This window comes from Balaenoptera borealis, assembly GCF_965194805.1.
Source record: "Balaenoptera borealis genome assembly, chromosome: 11".
Classification (NCBI taxonomy): domain Eukaryota; kingdom Metazoa; phylum Chordata; class Mammalia; order Artiodactyla; family Balaenopteridae; genus Balaenoptera; species Balaenoptera borealis.
This window is the reverse complement of record NC_138868.1, coordinates 70,559,867-70,580,772: the sequence shown is the minus strand read 5'-3', so window position 1 is coordinate 70,580,772 and position 20,906 is coordinate 70,559,867. Positions and strand designations below refer to the sequence as shown.

At 34.2% G+C, this 20,906-nt stretch overlaps 1 protein-coding gene across 3 annotated transcripts in view; it reads left to right on the top strand.

Moving 5' to 3' along the window:
• SLC36A4 (solute carrier family 36 member 4) overlaps positions 1–20,906 on the top strand; it is a 53,265-nt gene that overhangs the window by 5,246 nt on the left and 27,113 nt on the right. Inside the window, exons 2-8 of one of the 3 annotated variants that reach the window (XM_082340474.1) lie at positions 5,745–5,868; positions 7,467–7,557; positions 8,776–8,864; positions 9,889–9,984; positions 12,140–12,224; positions 17,740–17,967; positions 19,905–20,003. In XM_082340474.1, the coding sequence (XP_082196600.1) occupies positions 5,745–5,868; positions 7,467–7,557; positions 8,776–8,864; positions 9,889–9,984; positions 12,140–12,224; positions 17,740–17,967; positions 19,905–20,003 (812 nt within the window). Of the gene's footprint in view, positions 1–5,744; positions 5,869–7,466; positions 7,558–8,775; positions 8,865–9,888; positions 9,985–12,139; positions 12,225–17,739; positions 17,968–19,904; positions 20,004–20,906 lie in introns of those variants that run through there. The other 2 variants (XM_082340475.1, XM_082340476.1) reach the window with 2 other exon arrangements.

Here is a 20,906-nt window from a genome sequence, read left to right as displayed (position 1 = left end):
ATGGCTGAGCAGTATTCCATTGTGCAATCTACAGATTCAGTGCAATCGCTTTCAAAATACCAATGACGTTTTTCACAGAACTAGAACAATTATATTTAAAATTTGTATGGAAACACAAAAGACCCCAAATAGCCAAAACAGTCTTGAGAAAAAAGAACAGAGCTGGAGGAATCACAGTCCCCGACTTCAGATTATACTACAAAGCTACAGTAATTAAAACAGTATGGTACTGGCACTAAAACTGACACAGATCAATGGAACAGAAAGAGAGCTCAGAAATAAATCCACACACTATGGACAATTAATCTGTGACAAAGGAGGCAAGAATATACAATGGAGAAAAGATAGTCTCTTCAGTAAGTGGTGCTGGGAAAACTGGATAGCTGCATGTAAAAGAATGAAATCAGAACATTCTCTAACACCGTATAAAGCATTGTTAATTCTTAACTATAGTAATCACAAGTATTTTTCAGAGCTGTCCAATTCAATATTTGGCCAAAGGCGAGACATTGGCAAGTAATAGACTTTATGTGTAATGTAAGTTGGATTTTGTAATTTTTAATTACTTTGCATGAGTATTCCTGTTTTATTTCATATGTTCTTACCTCTATTAAAGCTTATCCAATGTTAGGTTTTTAAGTATTTGTCTCCTTCACTAGTCTCAATTTCCTTCTGTCTGGCATAACATATTTTGTCTGTATGCATACTCAGTATTATAGCACAGTTTGTAGCCCATAAGTGCTCAGAATTATTAATTATTAGTAGTAAATGAATTAATTTCATGTCAGATTTATATTTTAAAATTGTGTAAAGCTAAATTTTTATCTACTATTTCATTATGTAGGAAGGGGAAGAAAACTAATATTTATTGATTACTTATTATGGGCCAAGGACGAGGCTCTATGCTTCATATATATTATCCCATTTCACTATCACAAAACCCCTGTGAGGTAGAAATTACTACTCTCATTTTCTACATGAAAAGATAGGCCCAGAGGAATCCTGGTTAAAATATAAATCAGATCATGTCACGCCTCTGCACAAAACTCTACTTTTGTCGAGCATGGTAGCCTTTAGCCATATGTGTATCTGATCGGAAATATGGTTTGTCTGAATTACAATATGCTGTAATTGTAAAATACACTCTGGATTTCTAAGACTTAGTATGAAAAATAGAATGTAAAATATCTTGTTAATAATTTTTATATTGATTACATTATCATTGACATGATAATATTTTGGATATATTGGGTTAAATAAAATGTTATTAAAATTAATTTTACCTGTTGCTTTTTTGCCTTTTGCTTTTTGATAATGGCCACCCTACCATGTATGAAGTGATATTTCATTGTGATTTTGATTTGCATTTCCGTGATGATTAGTGACATTGAGCGTCTTTTCTGTTGACCATTTGTATGTCTTCTTTGGAGAAATGTCTGTTCAAATCTTTAGCCAATTTATTAATCAGGTTATTAGGTTTTTTTTTAATTTGTTTTTGTTTTTCTCGCTCTTGAGTTGAAGGAGTTCCTTATGTACTTTGGAAATTAACCCCTTATCAGATATATGGTTTGCAAATATATTCTCCCATTCCTTAGATTGACTTTTCACTCTGTTGATTGTTTCCTTTGCTGTGCAGAAGCTTTTTAGTTTGATGTAATCCCACTTACCTATTTTTGCTTTAGTTAACTGTACTTTTGGTGACACATTCATGAAATCATTGCCAAAACCGATATCTAAACCTTTTCTCCTATGTTTTCTTGTAGAAGTTTTACAGTTTCAAGTTTACATATAAGTTTTTAATCCATTTTGGGTTGATTTTTGTGTATGATATAAGATAAAAATCCAATTTCATTCTTTTGTATGTGGATACCCAGTATTCTGAGCACCATTTGTTGAAAACGCTGTCTTTTCCACATTGTGTATTCTTGGCACCCTTGTTGAATATCAGTTGCATAGACTGATTTCTGGGCTCTCTATTCTGTTCCATTGGTCTGTATGTCTGTCATTATGCCAATATCATAATGTTTTAATTACAGAAGACCTTAAAGATCCCAAACAGTTTTGAAAAAGAACAAAGCTGATCACACTTCCTGATTTCAAAATATATTACAAAGCTAAAGAATCTTTCAGTATCTTAAAGCATAACTTTACTCTTGGGAAAAACTGTTGTGCTGAGTTCCAAATAGCACTGGGATAATGGCAGCTGCCTAAATCCTAATCTCTCCACATATCCTCCCCCAAAACCTGTTAATTCAACAAGGAGCACAAGTAAACACATTCATGAAATTATTCTTATAGCATTAATAGGAGACCAAGGATACCACAAACTTCAAATAATCTGTAAATAGAAAAATAAACAAAATTTCAAACAGAGCTCCTGTCGCTGCTGCAAATATGGAGAGTGGAGGAGTCGTCTTTAGAATCTCTGTGGAAAAGAGGAGAGGGGAGCAGGAGGCTTGGAAGAAGCACAGTGAAAATCTCCCTTAGAAAGAGAAAATCTAAACTAAAGTGTTAAAAGTCTAAACAGAGGTCAGGTCGGGGAGTTGGTAATTCACAGCACTGAGTACAGGGAAGGAATTTGAACATTAGCAGGAATAGAGGAGACAGCCTTGGCAAAACATTTCTTCTGGAGGGTAAGGAGATAAAAAAGCAGTGGAGATGCCCCTCAGATCCCTGGAAGTAAAGAGAAGAAGGAAAGTAACGGGGGAAATTGAAGATTCTGCAGAAATGGAAAAGCACCAGAAGACATGCCAGTTACTCCCTATGACCCCTGATAACTCAACATCATCCATTAAATAAACTGAACTTCACTGTGCTGGCAGAAGGAAATACTGTCAAACTAGGATCCCTGTCCATGAAATGCCTAGCAATAGGAGAAATCATAAATAAAGAATAAATTACAAGGTGTCTAAGGGAAATATATTGAAATGAAAATTTAAGTCATTGAATTTCAAAGAAGAATTTAAATGAGGTAAAGAAAGACAGTAAAATGGTTCTAGAGAAAGTAGTTGAAATGGAAGACAGACAACAAAGATCCAGCATGTAATTGGAATCTCTAAAAAAGAAAAACAAAATATTTGAACCAAACAAATGCTTAAAGATATAATCCAAGAAAAATTTCCAGAAATAAAGAAAGCCTAAATCTGTATATCAAAAAGACCCACTTTGTACCCTTTTGAACTCAGAGTGCTCAACCATAAGACATATCATAATAAAACCATTAGACTTTTAAAACGGGAAGATTCCTCAGGACCTCAAGCAAAAAGAACAAATTATGTAATGGCTGAGAAAATTAGTCTGACATCAGACTTCTCAAGAATAGCATACAAAGTAAGGTAAGAGTAGAGCAGCATTTTCCAAGAAACTCAAGGGTAGAAAGTGTGAGCCAAGGATGTTCTGTCTAGCTGTCCTTCATATCAAGGCTATAGAATATAGTTTAAAACATACAAAAATTCAGGGAATACTGAGCCCATGAGCCCTTCCTGAGCAATCTACTAGAGCAGTGGTTCTCAGAGTGGTCCCCAGACCAGGAACATCAGAGTCACCTGGGACCTTGTTAAAAATGTATATTCTCAGGTCCACCTCAGGCCTGCTAAAATCAGAAGCTTTGGCATGGAGTATATCAATTTGTGTTTAAGCAAGCCCTGCAGGTGGTGCTGATGCACATTCTACAGGAGAATGAACTTCTTCCAGCCAAGGGATGATTGAGGAAACTTTGGCAGAGGACTGATCACAAGCATTTAATACATTGATTGTAGATTTAAGTCTAAGACATGAGTGGGGATATGATTGAACAACAGTATGTAAAGCATTTTGTATATTGCCAAAGTAGATAGAAAGAATACAACTGAAAGATGAGAGAATAAGAGACACAGAAAAGCAAAAGTAGAATAAGACCATTAATTGTTGTATAGGTGGAAGTCAGAGGACACCATTTAAAACTGATAAACGAGATAGCAAAAGATTAAGAAAAAAAGAGGATTAAGGGCACCATAAAAGATAAAATGGCAAAGGTAACTAGTAGAATAGCTCAACTAAATGCAATACATGATCCTGTACTGCAAAAAAATTACTAAGAGAACCTTATTAGTATAGTTGATGAAACTGGAAAATAGAATGTAGATTAAATAAAATTGATCAATATTAAACTACTTGAACTTGAAAACTGTACTGTGAATATTCAGGAAAATATTCTTGTTCATAGGGAATACATGCTAGTGATAGGGCAAAATGGCATGATATATGTAACCTACTCTCAAATAGTTAATAAAAAGTGATAAACATTTGAGAGAGAAAAAGAAAACATGGCAAAATGTTAAAATTTGTTGAGCCTGTAAAGGATACATGGGAGTTTTTTTTGTACTATTCATGCAAATTTAATGTAAGTTTGAAATTATTACAAAATAAGTTTTAAAAAGTTATGTCAATCAGTCATTTCCAACTAAATCATTTAGGTTACCCCAATTCCCTGTTACATAGGTTTATTGTATGTATTTGAATGGAACAAACTTTCACTTCTTTAAAATATCCTATACTTCAGACCTTACTAATGCTTATCAGTCATCTGAATAAATTTGAATTTAGTGAATTTTACAAGAACAAGACAGACAGTGATGACTAGTGTTATCTTTCTCCTCAGAAGGAGCAAAATCATGCTAAAAATTGCTAGATATAAGAACAGATTTTGATACTAAAAATTTAAAGATTGGAATGGCTTTATAATTTTCTTAAAGCATTTAAAATTATGCTTGCCAGCAATTCCACTCCTGGGTATATGTACAAAAAAACCCAAAACACTAATTTGAAAAGCTACATGCACCCCAATGTGCACAGCAGCATTATTTACAATAGCCAAGATATGGAAGCAACCTAAGTGTTTATGAACAGATGAGTGGATAAAGAAGATGTGGTATGTATGCACAGTGGAATACTACTCAGCCATAAAAAAGAATGAAATTTTGCCATATGCAACAACACGTATGGACTTGGAAGGCATTATGTCAGACAGACAAATACTGTATGATATCACTTACGTGGAATCTAAAAAATACAACAAACTAGTGAATATAACAAAAAAGCAGACTCATGGATATGGAGAACAAACTAGTGGATGCCAGTGGGGAGAAGGAAGGGGGGAGGGACAATATAGGGAGAGGGGACTATGAGGTACAAATTATTAGATATAAAATAAGCTACAAGGATATATTGTACAACATGGGGAATATAGCCAATATTTTATAACTATAAATGGAGTATAACCTTTAAAAATTGTGAACCACTATACATACCCCTGTAACATATAATATTATACAACTCTACTTCAATTAAAATTTTTTTTTAATTTTTAAGAATAAAAATAAATTAAAATATGATTACCATTTATGTACTCAGTATGATTTGAAGCTAACAAGAGATGGAAGTTCATTTTATTATTTCTTCACATTTTTCACCCCATAATTCTATCATCATTTACTATAAACCTCAGGTAGACAAAACAGAAAACATTTTGCATTGAATACTTATGCTTTTCACTTTGCACTGCTTAGTCCAAACAAAATATCCAGCAAATAAGTCTAGTTGTTTCTTTCTAAATATGGTAAAACTCAAAAGTATTAATGTGAATTAACTTAGGGTGGAAATAGTAAAGATGCGTACAAATGGCATGTCCTACTATTAAAAATGTTATTTATACCAGCTTTAACCCAAGTTTTAAAATGATAGTGAAGCACTTTTTCTTTTTAAAGATATGGATGTAATGAGACCCTTAATAAATGAGCAAAACTTTGATGGGACATCAGATGAAGAACATGAGCAAGAGCTCCTGCCTGTTCAGAAGCATTACCAGCTTGATGATCAAGAGGGTATTTCGTAAGTGTTAAGGTTAAATGTCATTTTCTCTTTTCACTCAGTGTATATTTTGCAATCATCTTCTATGGACCAGGCACTTAAGTAGATACTACAGAAGGCACGAAGATGAATAAGACACGGTCCCCACCCTCAAGGCGTTTATAGTCTATTTGGGAAAGAAGAAATACATCTAAATTACAGAGCCGTGTGTAGGAATTACTAAAATGATGATATGTATCAAATGCTATGGATCTTGAAAGAAGGGAGATCAGATTGAGAGGAAAAGAAATTTTAAGAGAAGGGGCTTCTGAAATGGTTAGGAGTTAGACCGCGGGAAGTAGGTAGTAAACACTTCTTTATGTTGAGTGAATGGTATGAAACAAAGTCATGGTCCCAGGAAAGCAGTGGAACATTTTTTAAACTTTTTTTGTTATTTTGTCATCATGAATAGATTTGAATAAGGTATTATTCTAATAGTGATTTAACAGTTAAGCAAAGTAACATTTTAATTGATCAAAAAAGAATAGTATAAAGTAAAAAAAATTTTAGGCAAGCATTTTTGTTTCATAAATTAAAAATTTGTGCTATTCTTCCTAGTTTAATTTGTTTTTTCTTGGTCAAGAGACCTCCTTCAAATGCCTCTTGGAAGCTTTTCTTAGGTGAAATCCCTTGGGAGTTCATGTTGTCTGAAAGTTAATTAGTATTTATCTTACCTGATGATACACATAGTTTTAGAAATTGTATGTTTTTTCTTTTAATTAACTTCCTCTGAGGTTGATAATCATAGATCAACTATGTTTAATATCATGATTACATAGATAGTGCAATAAATTGCTGTTTTACGAGCTTAGCTGTATATAATCTTCAACATTGTTCTGAATATCATAGCAGCAAAGAATCTTATGAGAAAATTACCTTTTCTGTATTACTTTAATAAGTACAAAAATACTTTCACTTAAATAACTCATTTAATCTCCATAGTAACCCTCTGTATTCCACTTTTTTTTTTCACACACACACACTGTATTTTATTTTTACAAGAGATAAATAGACTGACACCAAGCATTGTAAATGGATGACCACAACAAAAGCAACAATGATTGCAATTACCAAACACGAAACACACTCATACTATGTCGTAATATTGACATTCAGTCCAGTAATCCTCCACTGTAACAGCTCCTTTACTTTGCAGTGAAAATTGATTTGTATATTCTTTGCCTCTGTGTCCTTGTGGGATTTTTTTTTTTTTTAATTCAAACAGAAAGTCACAAAAATTATAATCATCCTCATCAGTTCACTCAGTCCCATGTAATTAATTTTTTTTCATCTTGATCTTTTGTTAGCACTTTTATGAGTTCATCAGTTTTTCATTAGAGTTCTGAAAATGCTTATTCATTCAATTCAGCAGTACAGTTGTATTCCACTTTTAAGTAGCAAAGATAGGACTTGAACCAAATATAACTTTTGGCTCATTCAACTTCTGGTTGAATGGAAATGTTAATTTGATTGCTTGCCTAGATTAATTTTTAGTTCCCTTCTAATGCTAAAACCATGGTCATGTGATTTTAATAGCTTTTGTTCTAAAATGTTTAAATCTTACAACTTTTACTTTTCAGATTTGTACAAACTCTTATGCATCTTCTTAAGGGAAATATTGGAACCGGTCTTTTAGGACTTCCACTGGCAATAAAAAATGCAGGCATAGTGGTAAGACTCATCTTTGTAATCTCTAGTTAAAATACAGTTATCAGTCTTAATTTACAGCAAAAATTACAAGTTAACATTTGACCTAGTCAAATATAACCTGGTCAGGTGACAACTAGATAATCATTTAGCTGTTGCTGATAAAATTATGTGAACTGTGATAATAATATCTAACTAAAAATGAGAGTTAATTACTCTTTTCATTTCTACTTAATTGCTTATTTATAATATTTGACAGAAAGATCCTAAATCAGTATTTGATTTTTCCAGGTATGGTTATATCTTATTATTCTTTTGGATTTTCAGGAATTTAAGTAATATGTTCATATCAACAAATATATTTATAGAGTATTTGTATTGGTGAAATTTTATAGTTTTTTAGATTCCAAATATGTAGTTTTCAGACTTAAAGAATAATAGTTACGAAAAGGAATAACAATATCTTTTGAAAACAAATATTCAAAGTTATGTTAGAACCAATTATTGTAATTATAGAGAATCCTGATAGGGGAGAATTCACTTATGAAGTAGTGAAATTATATTTAACTTTTTTTAACTGACCAGTTTTCTTAACAACAGTTGTAACTATCATCTTTCTCTGCATTGGACTTTGTCCACCCTAATTTAGAGAAACTTAAAAATTTCTGATTATAAATATAAACTTTCGCAACATTTTGTCTGTCTCTCAATAATCAGGCATCATTTTAATTTTAGTAAATAAATACTTGAAATTTTTTATGTACTACTTTTTCAAATAATTATTTTCTAGGCACAGTTTCTCACACGTAATTCTCAACAAGAAATCTATAGAAGAAGTAGATTGCCCACAATCCCAGATGATACAGTGCTTTTTAGTCATTTAGATAGTGATTCATAGTTGCATATACTTATAATGGTGAGACACTGATAGTCACAGACTTGCCATCTGATGTTAAATATGATGTTGTATTCTATTCTACTTTGTTGCATACCTATACTCTACATTCATAGGTTTGGATAGCCAAGTCGATAAGATGGAATCATATGTGGTTGTCTTAAATATTACTAAATTCTTTCTGTATCAGGTTCACTAATTTCCCTTATGCAAATGACTCTTTAATCATTTTGTCTAACAAATATTTATTCACTGCAAATTAGTAGTCTGTTGTCTCATTGTTTATAAGGTAACTTGATTTTTATTAAACTGAAATATTTACATATTATAAAATGTTTCCCTCACAGCTTGGACCAATCAGCCTTGTGTTTATAGGAATTATTTCTGTTCACTGTATGCACATTTTGGTACGTTGCAGTCACTTTCTATGTCAGAGGTAAATGTGGATTTGTTAAGTCTATTTAATTTATTTTAAATCTATATGTTTACTTAAAGTATCAGATAGTCTTATATTTCTACTGTGCTTTGCAACTAGAAGTTGTATTTCCTATAATCTGTTACATAGATAAGTCTAAGATAATGAATATGGGAAAAGGTAGCATTTCATATGATTGCAATCTAGTCAGAATATATATACTTCCTTTAAAAGAAGTGAAATAGAATGGTTTCTTTTATTTAGTGTAAGTGAGAAAAATCAGGGAAGTTATATGGGGAAAATGGAGGCAGCAGGGCTACTTTTAGTTAAAGAATAATGGTCTTTAATTTGTTAGTAATTTCATTTTGGGTGTAATGCCTTTGCTGCTCTTTGCTGGTATGTGGGTTGGTAGATAGTCAATAAAACAATATTTTGTTTTCTTTATTTTTGCATCATAAAATGATTCTATTGGATAGTGAAACAACTTTTTAAAAAAATGAATATTGTCTATTCTGATAAACTGATATTCTAATCTTAACTCTTTTTTGTTGTTGCTAAATGTTCTTAAAACTTGGGGCACGTCATTTATGATCTTTAAATAACAATGTATACTTAAAAAAATAGGAAAGACAACATGGCTATTTTGATGATTAAATAAGGTAGTTTGTGTAACAATATATTATAAAGCCCTGTACAGATGTGTTAAATAATGCCGTTCTAAGAATGGAATAATTTAAGCATGAACAGTGCAGTTGATGTTTTTAGATAATTGAAACATTTAAATCAGTGAAACACAATTACTACATTATATGAATTCAACAAATACATAAACTTTAATAGTGGATAAAAACTAGTATACCAGTAAGAAGGGTATATAAAAAGTTTTAATTTCATGAGATAACTTTAGAAGTATGCAGATCTCGAAATCTCGAAAACTCCTCTGTCAGTGTATAGCCCTTTTATCTGATGTTCTTTTCAAGAAATGGATTTATGGACCAATTAAAAAGTTTTCTTTTTCATATGCATGTATGTCATTAACTTTCAGGTTTAAAAGGTCAACGTTAGGGTATAGTGACACTGTGAGTTTTGCTATGGAAGTAAGTCCTTGGAGTTGTCTGCAGAAACAAGCAGCATGGGGACGGTAAGTACTTGCTATGTTATTAATAATTATTTTAAGTATTAATAATATTTAAAATTACATTAATTTTAAGCATTTTAATCTGACAAGATACATTAACAAAAGTATGATAAAGTTGGGAGGAAACAATCTTTAGAGTTAGACAGACTTGGATTCAAATCTCAACTCTACCATCTTACAAATTTATGATCTGGGTCAAAGTATTTCTATTTTGTTTTAGTATTTCACTATCAAATGAGTTTATAATAATACTTCACAGGATTATTATAGTAGTCTAAATAAAATGATATTTATAAAGCACCTAGCTAACCTCTGGTATAATCATGCTCAATAATTAAGTAAAGGAAAAAAAGCAAGAGAAATGTTGCAATCTCTATTTCAAATAAAATTGTGGTGTTTAGCTACATGTTCTTAAGACATCTGAAGTACGTATTTTAGCATAATCTTGTTTTTATTATTGTATTGTTTAAATGTAACTTTATTATTGGTGGACATAGCTAATCAAAATCAGGTAAATACAGGACTGGAAAATAAGCACAGGCAATTCACAACATGCTGACTATGGTACAAATGATACGGGCGGTGGAAATTAAAAGAAGGAAAAGAACAGTGTTAGTAGAGTAGTTTATGGTTAAATATGGCCTTTCTGGGGATTTTCAGGACGTTGGATGTGTTTATGAGCTGCTCAGAGTTCACAGCCTGATATGCTGTGTAGGAGGAGGAAGAAAACAGAGCCGAATGCCCTAGGGATTTGCCCCCAGAACCCTATCTTCTTCCTTCTTCTCCCCCAGTCTATAGGCACCTTTGTCTATTTTTTCTATCAAAAAGAATGGCTTTCAGATAGAAGTGGCTGGAATGATTGTTGGTAAGGATACTAAAATCAAAGGTGGATGAAGAGATCTTAAGGGAATACTTAAACGTAATTCATCAGTGAGGAGAAACTTGAATTCATTTCAAGGTACCAAGATTACTAACAAATGAGATCCCCTGAAGAACCATAGAGAACTAGAGAGTTATGGCAAGAATGAAGATGGGCACGGGCCCTTCCAGTTTCAAATGGGAGGAGGAGGGTCTATAGATTTTTTAGACTAGGTTGCTTGACAGCTTGACATTTATGGTCAAACAAGAGACTATAACGAATTAGTAAGTGCAAGCTCTTGTGTCATTAATTGTTCCCAGAACAATAGGGAAAGGTATGGGCTGTATACTAATAACATGAAGGCAGACTTTTGATTGTAATAATACCCAAATAAAGCTCATTTGACCGGTGAATTCCCTTTCCTACTCCCATACGCTATTTTATGTAGCTGGAATTTTTTAGAGTATCTAAAAAAATATGAACAGAGCTAAGCTCCTGGAGAGGTCTCTGGTGGAATGACTTAGGGCCATGCCCCCAGTCCTCTCCCATTCCTATTCTTATTAGTGATTTGGATAGTAGGGAATATGTTCATCCTGTTTGCTGGGAAATACACTGGGTTGATCTGAAAAAGATCTTGAGAAGTAGGAGAGATGGGCTTAAACTAACTGATGAAATGTTTTCATGAAATCATTTTATAGACAGATACTCTTTTTTTTTTTTTTTAAGAAGTTTATTTATTTATTTATTTATATTTGGCTGTGTTGGGTCTTCGTTTCTGTGCGAGGGCTTTCTCTAGTTGCGGCAAGTGGGGGCCACTCTTCATCGCGGTGCACAGGCCTATCACTGTCGCGGCCTCTCTTGTTGCGGAGCACAGGCTCCAGACGCGCAGGCTCAGTAGGTGTGGCTCACGGGCCCAGCCGCTCCACGGCATGTGGGAGCTTCCCAGACCAGGGCTCGAACCCGTGTCCCCTGCATTGGCAGGCAGACTCTCAACCACTGCGCCACCAGGGAAGCCCTAGACAGATACTCTTAAACTGTTGAATTTCAGAAGGAAATGATGGGAAAATATGGGCTTTTAACTTATGTAACATTTTTTTGCTCAATAATAATTCTAGTGATATACAGATCATAAATACGTGCTCTTTGTAGAAAATAAATGCTTTAAGCCTATTTCTTATTGTAATGAAGTAAAAAGAATAAATGCTATTATGAAATATTTTAAAATAGTTAAAAAGAGAAAAAATACATCGACATCTTAGCAGCTCTTATTAATACTTATTTGTGGGTATCTCTTTTCAGGAGTGTGGTTGATTTTTTTCTGGTGATAACACAGCTGGGATTCTGTAGTGTTTATATTGTCTTCTTAGCTGAAAATGTGAAACAAGTAAGTATTTTTCTCCAGTTTTTGAAATCATTTTCTTCTGATGCCATAGTTATGGCATCATATTTCCTCTGAGTAAGCTGTGGTTGAATATGAAAATGTGTTTCTTTCATAAATCATGTATCTTTCTAGATTTTCCTTTAGTCGTTTTTTTTGCAAGTTGGATTCTGCTATTGTTGATTTTTACATTTCTTGCTATTATGTCAATAATGCTTGTTCTTTCAGATCGAAACAGGCATAATTTACTGATTCTTGGCTATTTGGAATTTAGATCTCAAAAGCAGATATATGGATGTTTTGGTAGCATATTTTTTACATTGATATTTTATAAAAAAGTATATAAGGCATTAGCCAGCAGCCTAAAAAGCGAAGTTAAAAAGTGGGCATTACTAAAATCTCATAATTATTGCCATTGTCTAAAAAGATACTGTGTCCAGAAATGTACAGTGTTCTGTAGTTCTCTCCATATTATAAAGGTTTGTTTTAAGAGGAAGTGGTTTGCAGTCTTGGTAGAGACTGTCAATTTGAACAAACATGCAAAGCACTGAAATAAAAAAGCTCCCCTATCAGAATAATGCCAAAGCACATTTCTTTATGTGCTTTAACTGGTAGTTGGCCTATTATTCCTACTTTACCCTCTGCTCTTCTTTATTTTAATCAGTAACATTTGTTAGTATACACAAGTGCATGGTGCAGTAGTAGGCATTATATATAGTAATATGTAGAACTTCTCGTAGGTATTTTAATGCAAAATCATGTGAATATGTGTTCTAAAGAATCTATATGTATATATCTAAGTATATATTTGACTCATTTTTCTAAGTTATAAACTGCTTCATTTTATATTTAGACCAAGATTTGGCAACATTTTTTATAAAGGGCCAGATAATAAGTATTTTCTGTTTTGCAGGCCATATGACCTCTGTCTCAACTCAGCCATAGACAACAATACATTAGATATGGCTGTATTCCAATAAAATTTTATTTGCAAAATTAGGTGGTAGATTGGGTTTGGTCTGCAGGCCAAAGTTTAATAAAGCCACCAGCTTAGGTTTTTAATGTCGGAAAGGATCACTGAGTCTTTCTCTTATAAATAAGAGAGTTGATGGTTTTATCAGCACTACTCATTATAGATGATGTGCTTTTGATTTTACAAATATTTAATTCCACAAGTCACATATCTTTAGGGCTGCTAACTCAGTTAAGAGGCTATTTATTGTCAAGATAGACATACTATCTTAGCAGTCATTTACATAGAATACAGTGGAAACAGTGCCTTTCTAGGATCGTGCAGCATGGTAGTACTATATCTTTTCTATCATCTCCTAAGAGAGCCACCAACAAGCTTGATTTAAAGTTATAAATAATGCTAATAATGCCTTATAATCTTATATTTATAAGCTATGATATATATCCTGTAATTTTTTTACAACTACTCTGTAATATAAGTTCTATGCTCATTTTATGAATGAGGAAACCTCGTCTCACAGAGCATGAGCAGTGTCCCCTAGGTCACGTGAATTAGTCAGAAACCTAGGTGCCTGACGTAGCTGCCACACAGTATATTAATTGTTCATCACTGGGCAGGACATTGTCTGATTTTAGTTGTGTGTATGTGTACGTGTGTGACATAGACTGTGTTAAGTACATACAATAAATATCTATAAGCTTAGGATTGGTGACTTTCTCCTATGAAATGATATCAGATGCTTCCAAAGTTGAATGGAAGAATTTAACTCATTTGCACATATCCTAAGAAGACCAGGTAGAAAAAGTGACTCTCTGGAAGGTAAGGAGAAGCTTGCTGTAGACAGATGAAAGATCTTTTGAGGCATGAAGAGCAACATGGAAAAAGACATTCAGTCAGACTTGAGACTTGAAAAGTTGAAAGCAACGCTGAGCACCTCACCTCTGCAGAGCAGACAGATGGTCATTGAAACAGCATCATGAGAGATTTTCCCTCTCTGCGGAGGTGTTCTCACACTTGATAGCAATCTCCAATTAAAGACACATGGTTTTTTTTGTTGTTGTTTGTTTTGTTTTTTTAAATTTATTTATTTATTTATGGCTGCGTTGGGTCTTTGTTTCTGTGCGAGGGCTTTCTCTAGTTGTGGCAAGTGGGGACCACTCTTCATCGCGGTGCGCGGGCCTCTCACTATCGCGGCCTCTCTTGTTGTGGAGCACAGGCTCCAGACGTGCAGGCTCAGTAGTTGTGGCTCACGGGCCTAGTTGCTCTGCGGCATGTGGGATCTTCCCAGACCAGGGCTCGAACCCGTGTCCCCTGCATTGGCAGGCAGATTCTCAACCACTGCGCCACCAGGGAAGCCCCCAGGACACATGGTTTGATTAAACCTTACTAATTGCTACTACTTTTACAGTTAAAATTTGTAAGATTTTTACCTCCTTAATGTACATAAAATTGAAGGTTCAGTATTTCATTGAATCAAAGAATTAAGAGTTTAGTTCCCATACAAACGTGTACATCTCCTGCTTTGTAACTGTCACATGGCTGTTCTTTCTTTCTTTCTTTCTTTCTTTCTTTATTTTTGGCTGTGTTGGGTCTTCGTTTCTGTGCGAAGGCCCTCTCCAGTTGTGGCAAGCGGGGGCCACTCTTCATCGCGGTGCGCGGGCCTCTCACTATCGCGGCCTCTCTTGTTGCGGAGCACAGGCTCCAGACGCGCAGGCTCAGTAGTTGTGGCTCACGGGCCTAGCCGCTCTGCAGCATGTGGGATCTTCCCGCACCAGGGCACGAACCCGTGTGCCCTGCATTGGCAGGCGGATTCCTAACCACTGCGCCACCAGGGAAGCCCCACGTGGCTGTTCTTGATCCCGTTAAGCCACTGTGGACAATTGACAGGGGGAAAAGAACTGTGGTGCTTCAAGTGATTCTAGTCCGTGGTGGTTGTAGTAGCTCCTCTCTGTTCTTACTCTGAGATACTCAAGAAAATGTCAGGTAGACAAAGTAGTATATATGGGCGTGAAGAGTTGGGAAGGGATTGTACATTCAGAGGAAGAAAAATGTTGTGATACCAAAGACCATGGACTTCAAAGTCAGAAGATCTGAATTCAAATCCGTGCTCTCAGTTTTAACTCACACATTGGGTAAGACCCTCTTGTCCCTGGTCAAGCCTCGGTTTCCTTATTTGTAAAATGGGAACGGTAGCAAAATCTCCCCACGTTCCTCATAAATTTATTGTGAGGTTCAGCTGACAAAAGGTTTGCGAAAGCCTTTATAAAATGCATTATGCATTTTATATGCAGTATGCAAATGTAGCGTATTGTGTCTTTTAATTCTGCATTTTAGCTTTGCTGAAGAACATAATCTGCCTTTGGAATTTTAACCATTAAATTACTGAATTGAAAAGTTAATAAATAGTAGAATTTAGTAAATTTGAGATCTAAATGGAAACAACTGAATTTAGTAATTTTATTTTATAATATTTATTTCAGTGTTTTGCATTTTGGTAAACATGTGAGATCATAGGAAGTCCTATTAGATAGCCAATCTCTGTCTCTAGAGGGCACCAAAGGATTCAAATGTTTACCTGAATCTTGCTCTGGGTATGTATCTACATTTTTATTTTACTTTATTTTTTAATCTTGAGAATTTTTATAACCATCTTTCTGCCAAAGAATACTAATTATTATGAGAGATTTGTGGTAGAATTGATTTCAAATTCCCAAGCACCTAATGACTCAAACAGTCCTTTCTAAAATTGGTTATATAACTGCTTTTCTCTTACCAGGTATCCTTGTTAGAGCTTAACTTTGATCATTATCTAATCTGATTATTGGACGTACTTCTTTGATACAGAAGTATTTGGCTGTAAATAATTTGGTTACAGAGGAAATTGGGTCAACAAATAAAATACATTCTTAAAAGCCAAGTAATGTGAATTATCAAATTTGCTTCTATTTCATATTATAGAAAATAAGATTAAAAGTTTTAATGGACAATTACAAGATAAATGAGAGCTATGCATTTCTTAAATGGTACGTGGTGTAACCTGAGAGTTTGTTAGTCCTGTGTGAGTTATAAATTGCCAATATAACTTAAAACTAGTAGATATAGTCCCTGCAGTTTAAGATGATATGTACATTTGTAGTGACACTAAACATTGCTTATTGTGGATAAGTGTAAAATTAAACACCTAAATTATTATTCATATCAGGATTTTGTTCTGTACTTCTGACTTTTTGGCCTTTTGTTACTGTATTTAAGGAGAGAGAGAGAGAGATGTCAAGGTGGAGGCCAGGTGGCTACTTGGGCAGGGTCCCTCTTTAAGGATTGCAGCATTTTGGTCAGGTAAACATGTACCTGTCACAAGCTAGATTCTGGGGTCTCAGGCCTGGGTTTGAATCCTAGAACCACGACTTACTGGCTTGATATTATATAGGGTTTTTTTTTTTTTTATCCTCCCTAAACCTCAGTTTCCTCAGCTATAAATTGATATTAATACTACCACCCACCTCAGAGTGTTTTTTTGAGGATTAGTTGAGATGTTGTATAAGATTTAATTCAGTACCTGACACATAGTAAGTACTCAGAAAATACTTGCTGTTATTACTATAGGGTCTGGTTCTTAAGAATTTATGTATCCAGAGACTTGATAAGTCTTTGTGTTCCATTGTGTTCAAAGGAGGGTACAGTATTTGGGGCAAATAGATTTTCACTGGAATTTATATTATAGTTTGATCTGCCAGTGCTGTGAGTTTTTAAGATTATTTTTAAAATCCTTTGTAATTTCATTTCTATCTTTGTAAGTTGGATTATGTGATTAATTGAATCAAGCACAATTTTTAGTAAATGGAGCCTATAAATCATTGCATCTCTTTTGAAAGTTGAATATAGGTTTATAGAAGTGGCTGAATAAATTTTGAGGCAAAGTTGATTTATCTTGTAGAAGTTTTTTTGCTCTAATAAAAATGTATTTAGTGTCTAGCATGCATGAAGGTAGTCGATTTTTAACAAATATTTATTGACAGTGATGATAATTCATCAGCAGTTGCTTTATAAAATACCTTTAAAGTTAGGCTCTGATTTCTAAATTTAATTTTGAGTACTGTACATTTCTAAGAGGTACTTAGAGATTGTTTCTTACTTTGAAAAAAGTATGTTAGTAGAATACCCAATGGCCATTCTGGACAAGCATGCTTCCACTTTTGATTATCTCAGAAACAGGTTGAGCCTTTCTAGGCATCATGAGCTTCACAGTCACAAAGCTTCAAAATAAATTAGTAAATCCATCCTCATAATTTTCTAGTGAACTTTCTTTTCACAGTATGATAAAGTTATTTTGCAAAGAAGATTATCCTATTTTAATTATCCTTAAATTTGATATCTATATTTCTAAGACACTAGAGTATCTTAAAACTATGTATTTTATTTATTGTAAATGAATTTATCATAGACTGTATATAGATCATAATTTTCTTCATATTTCTCCTTTATGATTATAAGTTGATGGAAGTTTTTTTTCCCCCCCCTCTTCCTTATTCTTCTGGTAATCCTGTATAGGTTCATGAAGGGTTCCTGGAGAGTAAAGTGTTTGTTTTGAATAGTACCAATTCATCAGATCCATGTGAGAGAAGAACTATTGACCTGAGGATATATATGCTTTGCTTTCTTCCATTTCTAATTCTTTTGGTCTTCATTCGTGAGCTCAAGAATCTATTTGTGCTTTCATTCCTTGCCAACGTTTCCATGGCTGTGAGTCTTGTGATAATTTATCAATACATTGTTAGGGTAAGTATAACATGTTTTTAACTGTGTCATATGTTTCTTAAGTAAATATTTTTCACTTTGGAAGTAAAAGTAATGATAAGTAAAGACTCTACTTCATATGTGTCACACAGGAGATAATCAGGGAACTCTGGTTTCCTTTTGGGGGATACTGCTTAGTTGAAAAAGTAATCTATGACATAGAGGTTGAAAGCATAGGCTTTGTAGTCAGATCTGGTTTTGAATCTTGGTCAGTATGTTTCTGGGCTGTATGATATTGCTTCAGAAGATAGTAATACCTGACTTATTAGAGTTGTGAGATTTAGGATCGTGCCTTAGTGCACTGCCTAACATGAAACAAAGAACTCATTAGTGTTTTGTTTATTCCTTTAAGATTTAAACCAATCACAAGAGACGGGAGTATAGACGTGATTTTATAATTTTCTTTCACTTCTGAACCTTTATTTGCTGCCACCACTTCAGCTCACTGCCACTACACTAGGCTGTAACTTCTTTATCTGACGTATGCAATAACCTCAACTCATTTCATTGTCGGCAGCCTGGAGATTCTTAACCCAGTTTCCTTAAAATAGTCTATTGATGGGATTCAGGGGATCTGCAAATCCCTTAAAATTATTTGTAAGATTTAGTGTTTCTGTATGTATATATGCATTTTTCTACTGAGCAGCTGTATAGCTTTCATCCCTCATAGGAGCCAATGACTCAAAAAAGGTAGAGAATCCTATTTTTTCCTGATACAGTCCATTTTATACATTGCTGCCAAAGCAGTTGTCCTAAAATCTCCATTAGCAATTCATTACAGATTCTCTTACGACGGATCTATGTTTCCTTTTTGCCCCATCTTAATTCCAAACGCTGTAGACTCTTTGTTACAGCATGTGAGAGTGAAAGGCGACAGGCAGGAAGATCTCATAAGGCTTTCTGGAGTTCGTGACCCCTTGGCTGGACATGTGGGAGTTAGTGGAGCAGAAAAGGAGGCTCCTTAGGTAGAGGGAACCATGTGAGCCTTGAAGTACAGTTTAGCGTTATCCATTAATCCAAACATTTTAATAAGTTTTTCATTTTGACCCTAGCTTATGTTTCACCATTATATCACACAGTTCTACCTATGCTTCAGATGTTCTAAATCTATTCCCCAAATTTTCCCTGTGCTGTCACACTTCAGTTTCTTTGTTCATCCTCTTTCATTGGCCTTGAATTCCACTTCTAGTCAGGTAAAGGCAGAGAACACAGGCTGGTGAGGAGACTTGGGCTAGCTGGAAGAAGTGGCCAGTGTGGGCCCAGGGATCTTGAACAAGATGCGCAGTCTGTGAGTTTCCAGATAATGAGAGTTAGAAGAAGGCTATATGAGTCAGGATCAAGAAATCAAAGCCAGAGTCAGAGCATAGGCACAAGTAATAAGGGTAATGGCAACTGTCAGGTCAAAGAGTAAGATGCTGAAACCACAAGGAGACCTGTTCTAGAGAACAGCACAGCGTTATTGAGATAGAAAGCCAAAGTCAGGAAATCTTAGAGACCAAAAGAGCAATGAAAGTAGAGTGGGGAATGAATTTCATTGGACACCGTCAGCAGTGGTTGATAACTGACTATATGGCTCTCAGCTCAGACGTTGAATATGCTTATGTATTTCCTGTTGTGGCAGGAGCCATACCCAGTGAGAACAGCCTGGGACTTACAGGTGGAAACAGGTAATCAGGAGCATTTAGCTCAGATGGAATGTGTGGGCTTGAGGGAAACAATTGCTTTTGGCAGTGAAATCCTAACAGCTTGGCTACATTTAACATAGGATGCTTAAAGTGTTTATTGAAAGAATTATTCACATTTATAATACACATTTGCTGCTGTGAAGCTCAGAAGTATATGATTTCGCTCTTCCGTTTTAAATTCTTTCAAGTAAGTAAAGATGTAACTTATTGACATCTTATTTTTTCTTTCTCCAGAATATGCCAGATCCTCACAACCTTCCAATAGTGGCTGGCTGGAAAAAATACCCTCTCTTTTTTGGTACTGCTGTATTTGCTTTTGAAGGCATAGGAGTGGTAAGGATTTAGTCTTTATTACTATTTTTTAAAATCTTAAGTTAACACAAAGACTTATTTACATTTAAAAATGCCTGTTTTTTGTTTCTATTTTTTTATTCCTAGAAAACGATTTGCATTTTGGTATGACAGACTTGAATTATAGTTTCCTTCTTCTACTTACCAAGACTTTTATCTTAGATGTATCACTTTTTCTTAATCTGTAAAATGAGAACATTTGAGTGGATGATTTTTTAACATTTTATCGTGGAAATTTTCAAACCTATACAAAACTTAGAGAATAGTGTGATGAACGCCTATGGAAGCATCACCCAGCTTCAAAAACCATTAACTTATGGCTAATTTTGTTTGATCTATATTCTATCTACTCTAGCAAGTCTGGGTTATATTCAGACAAATCCCAAACATCATATTTTATAGACTAGATGATTTTAAATGAATTGAAATTGTTACAAATTTACTATTGCATAAGAAGAGTCAAATATAAATTCTCTTCTTAGATTTATACATATCATACTTGTTTTGAGAAATGATGTTATCATAAAGCTAATACCAAGAGATACAAACATCCTGAGAATTCTGAGATCCTAAATATTTCCATTCAAGATGCTTCCAGTTCATTTCAAGCCTAGAATATGTAGATTTGGGGAAAGTAGAATATTGCTGTTTACTCCATAGCTTATGTTTCATAGCCTGATGGTTTGGTATGGGAGCAAAACCACTCATAAACATCTATTTATATGAACCACAGACAAAACAGAACTAAAAGACAATTTTATGCCATTTTACTTGGGTTTCTGCTCTCTCTGAATTCTCCTTTATAGAATTCTCACTAATTCTTACAGCTCCACTTATCCGTGTTACAGCCATAAGTGTAGGTTTTCATTTCTGCTTTAACTAGTA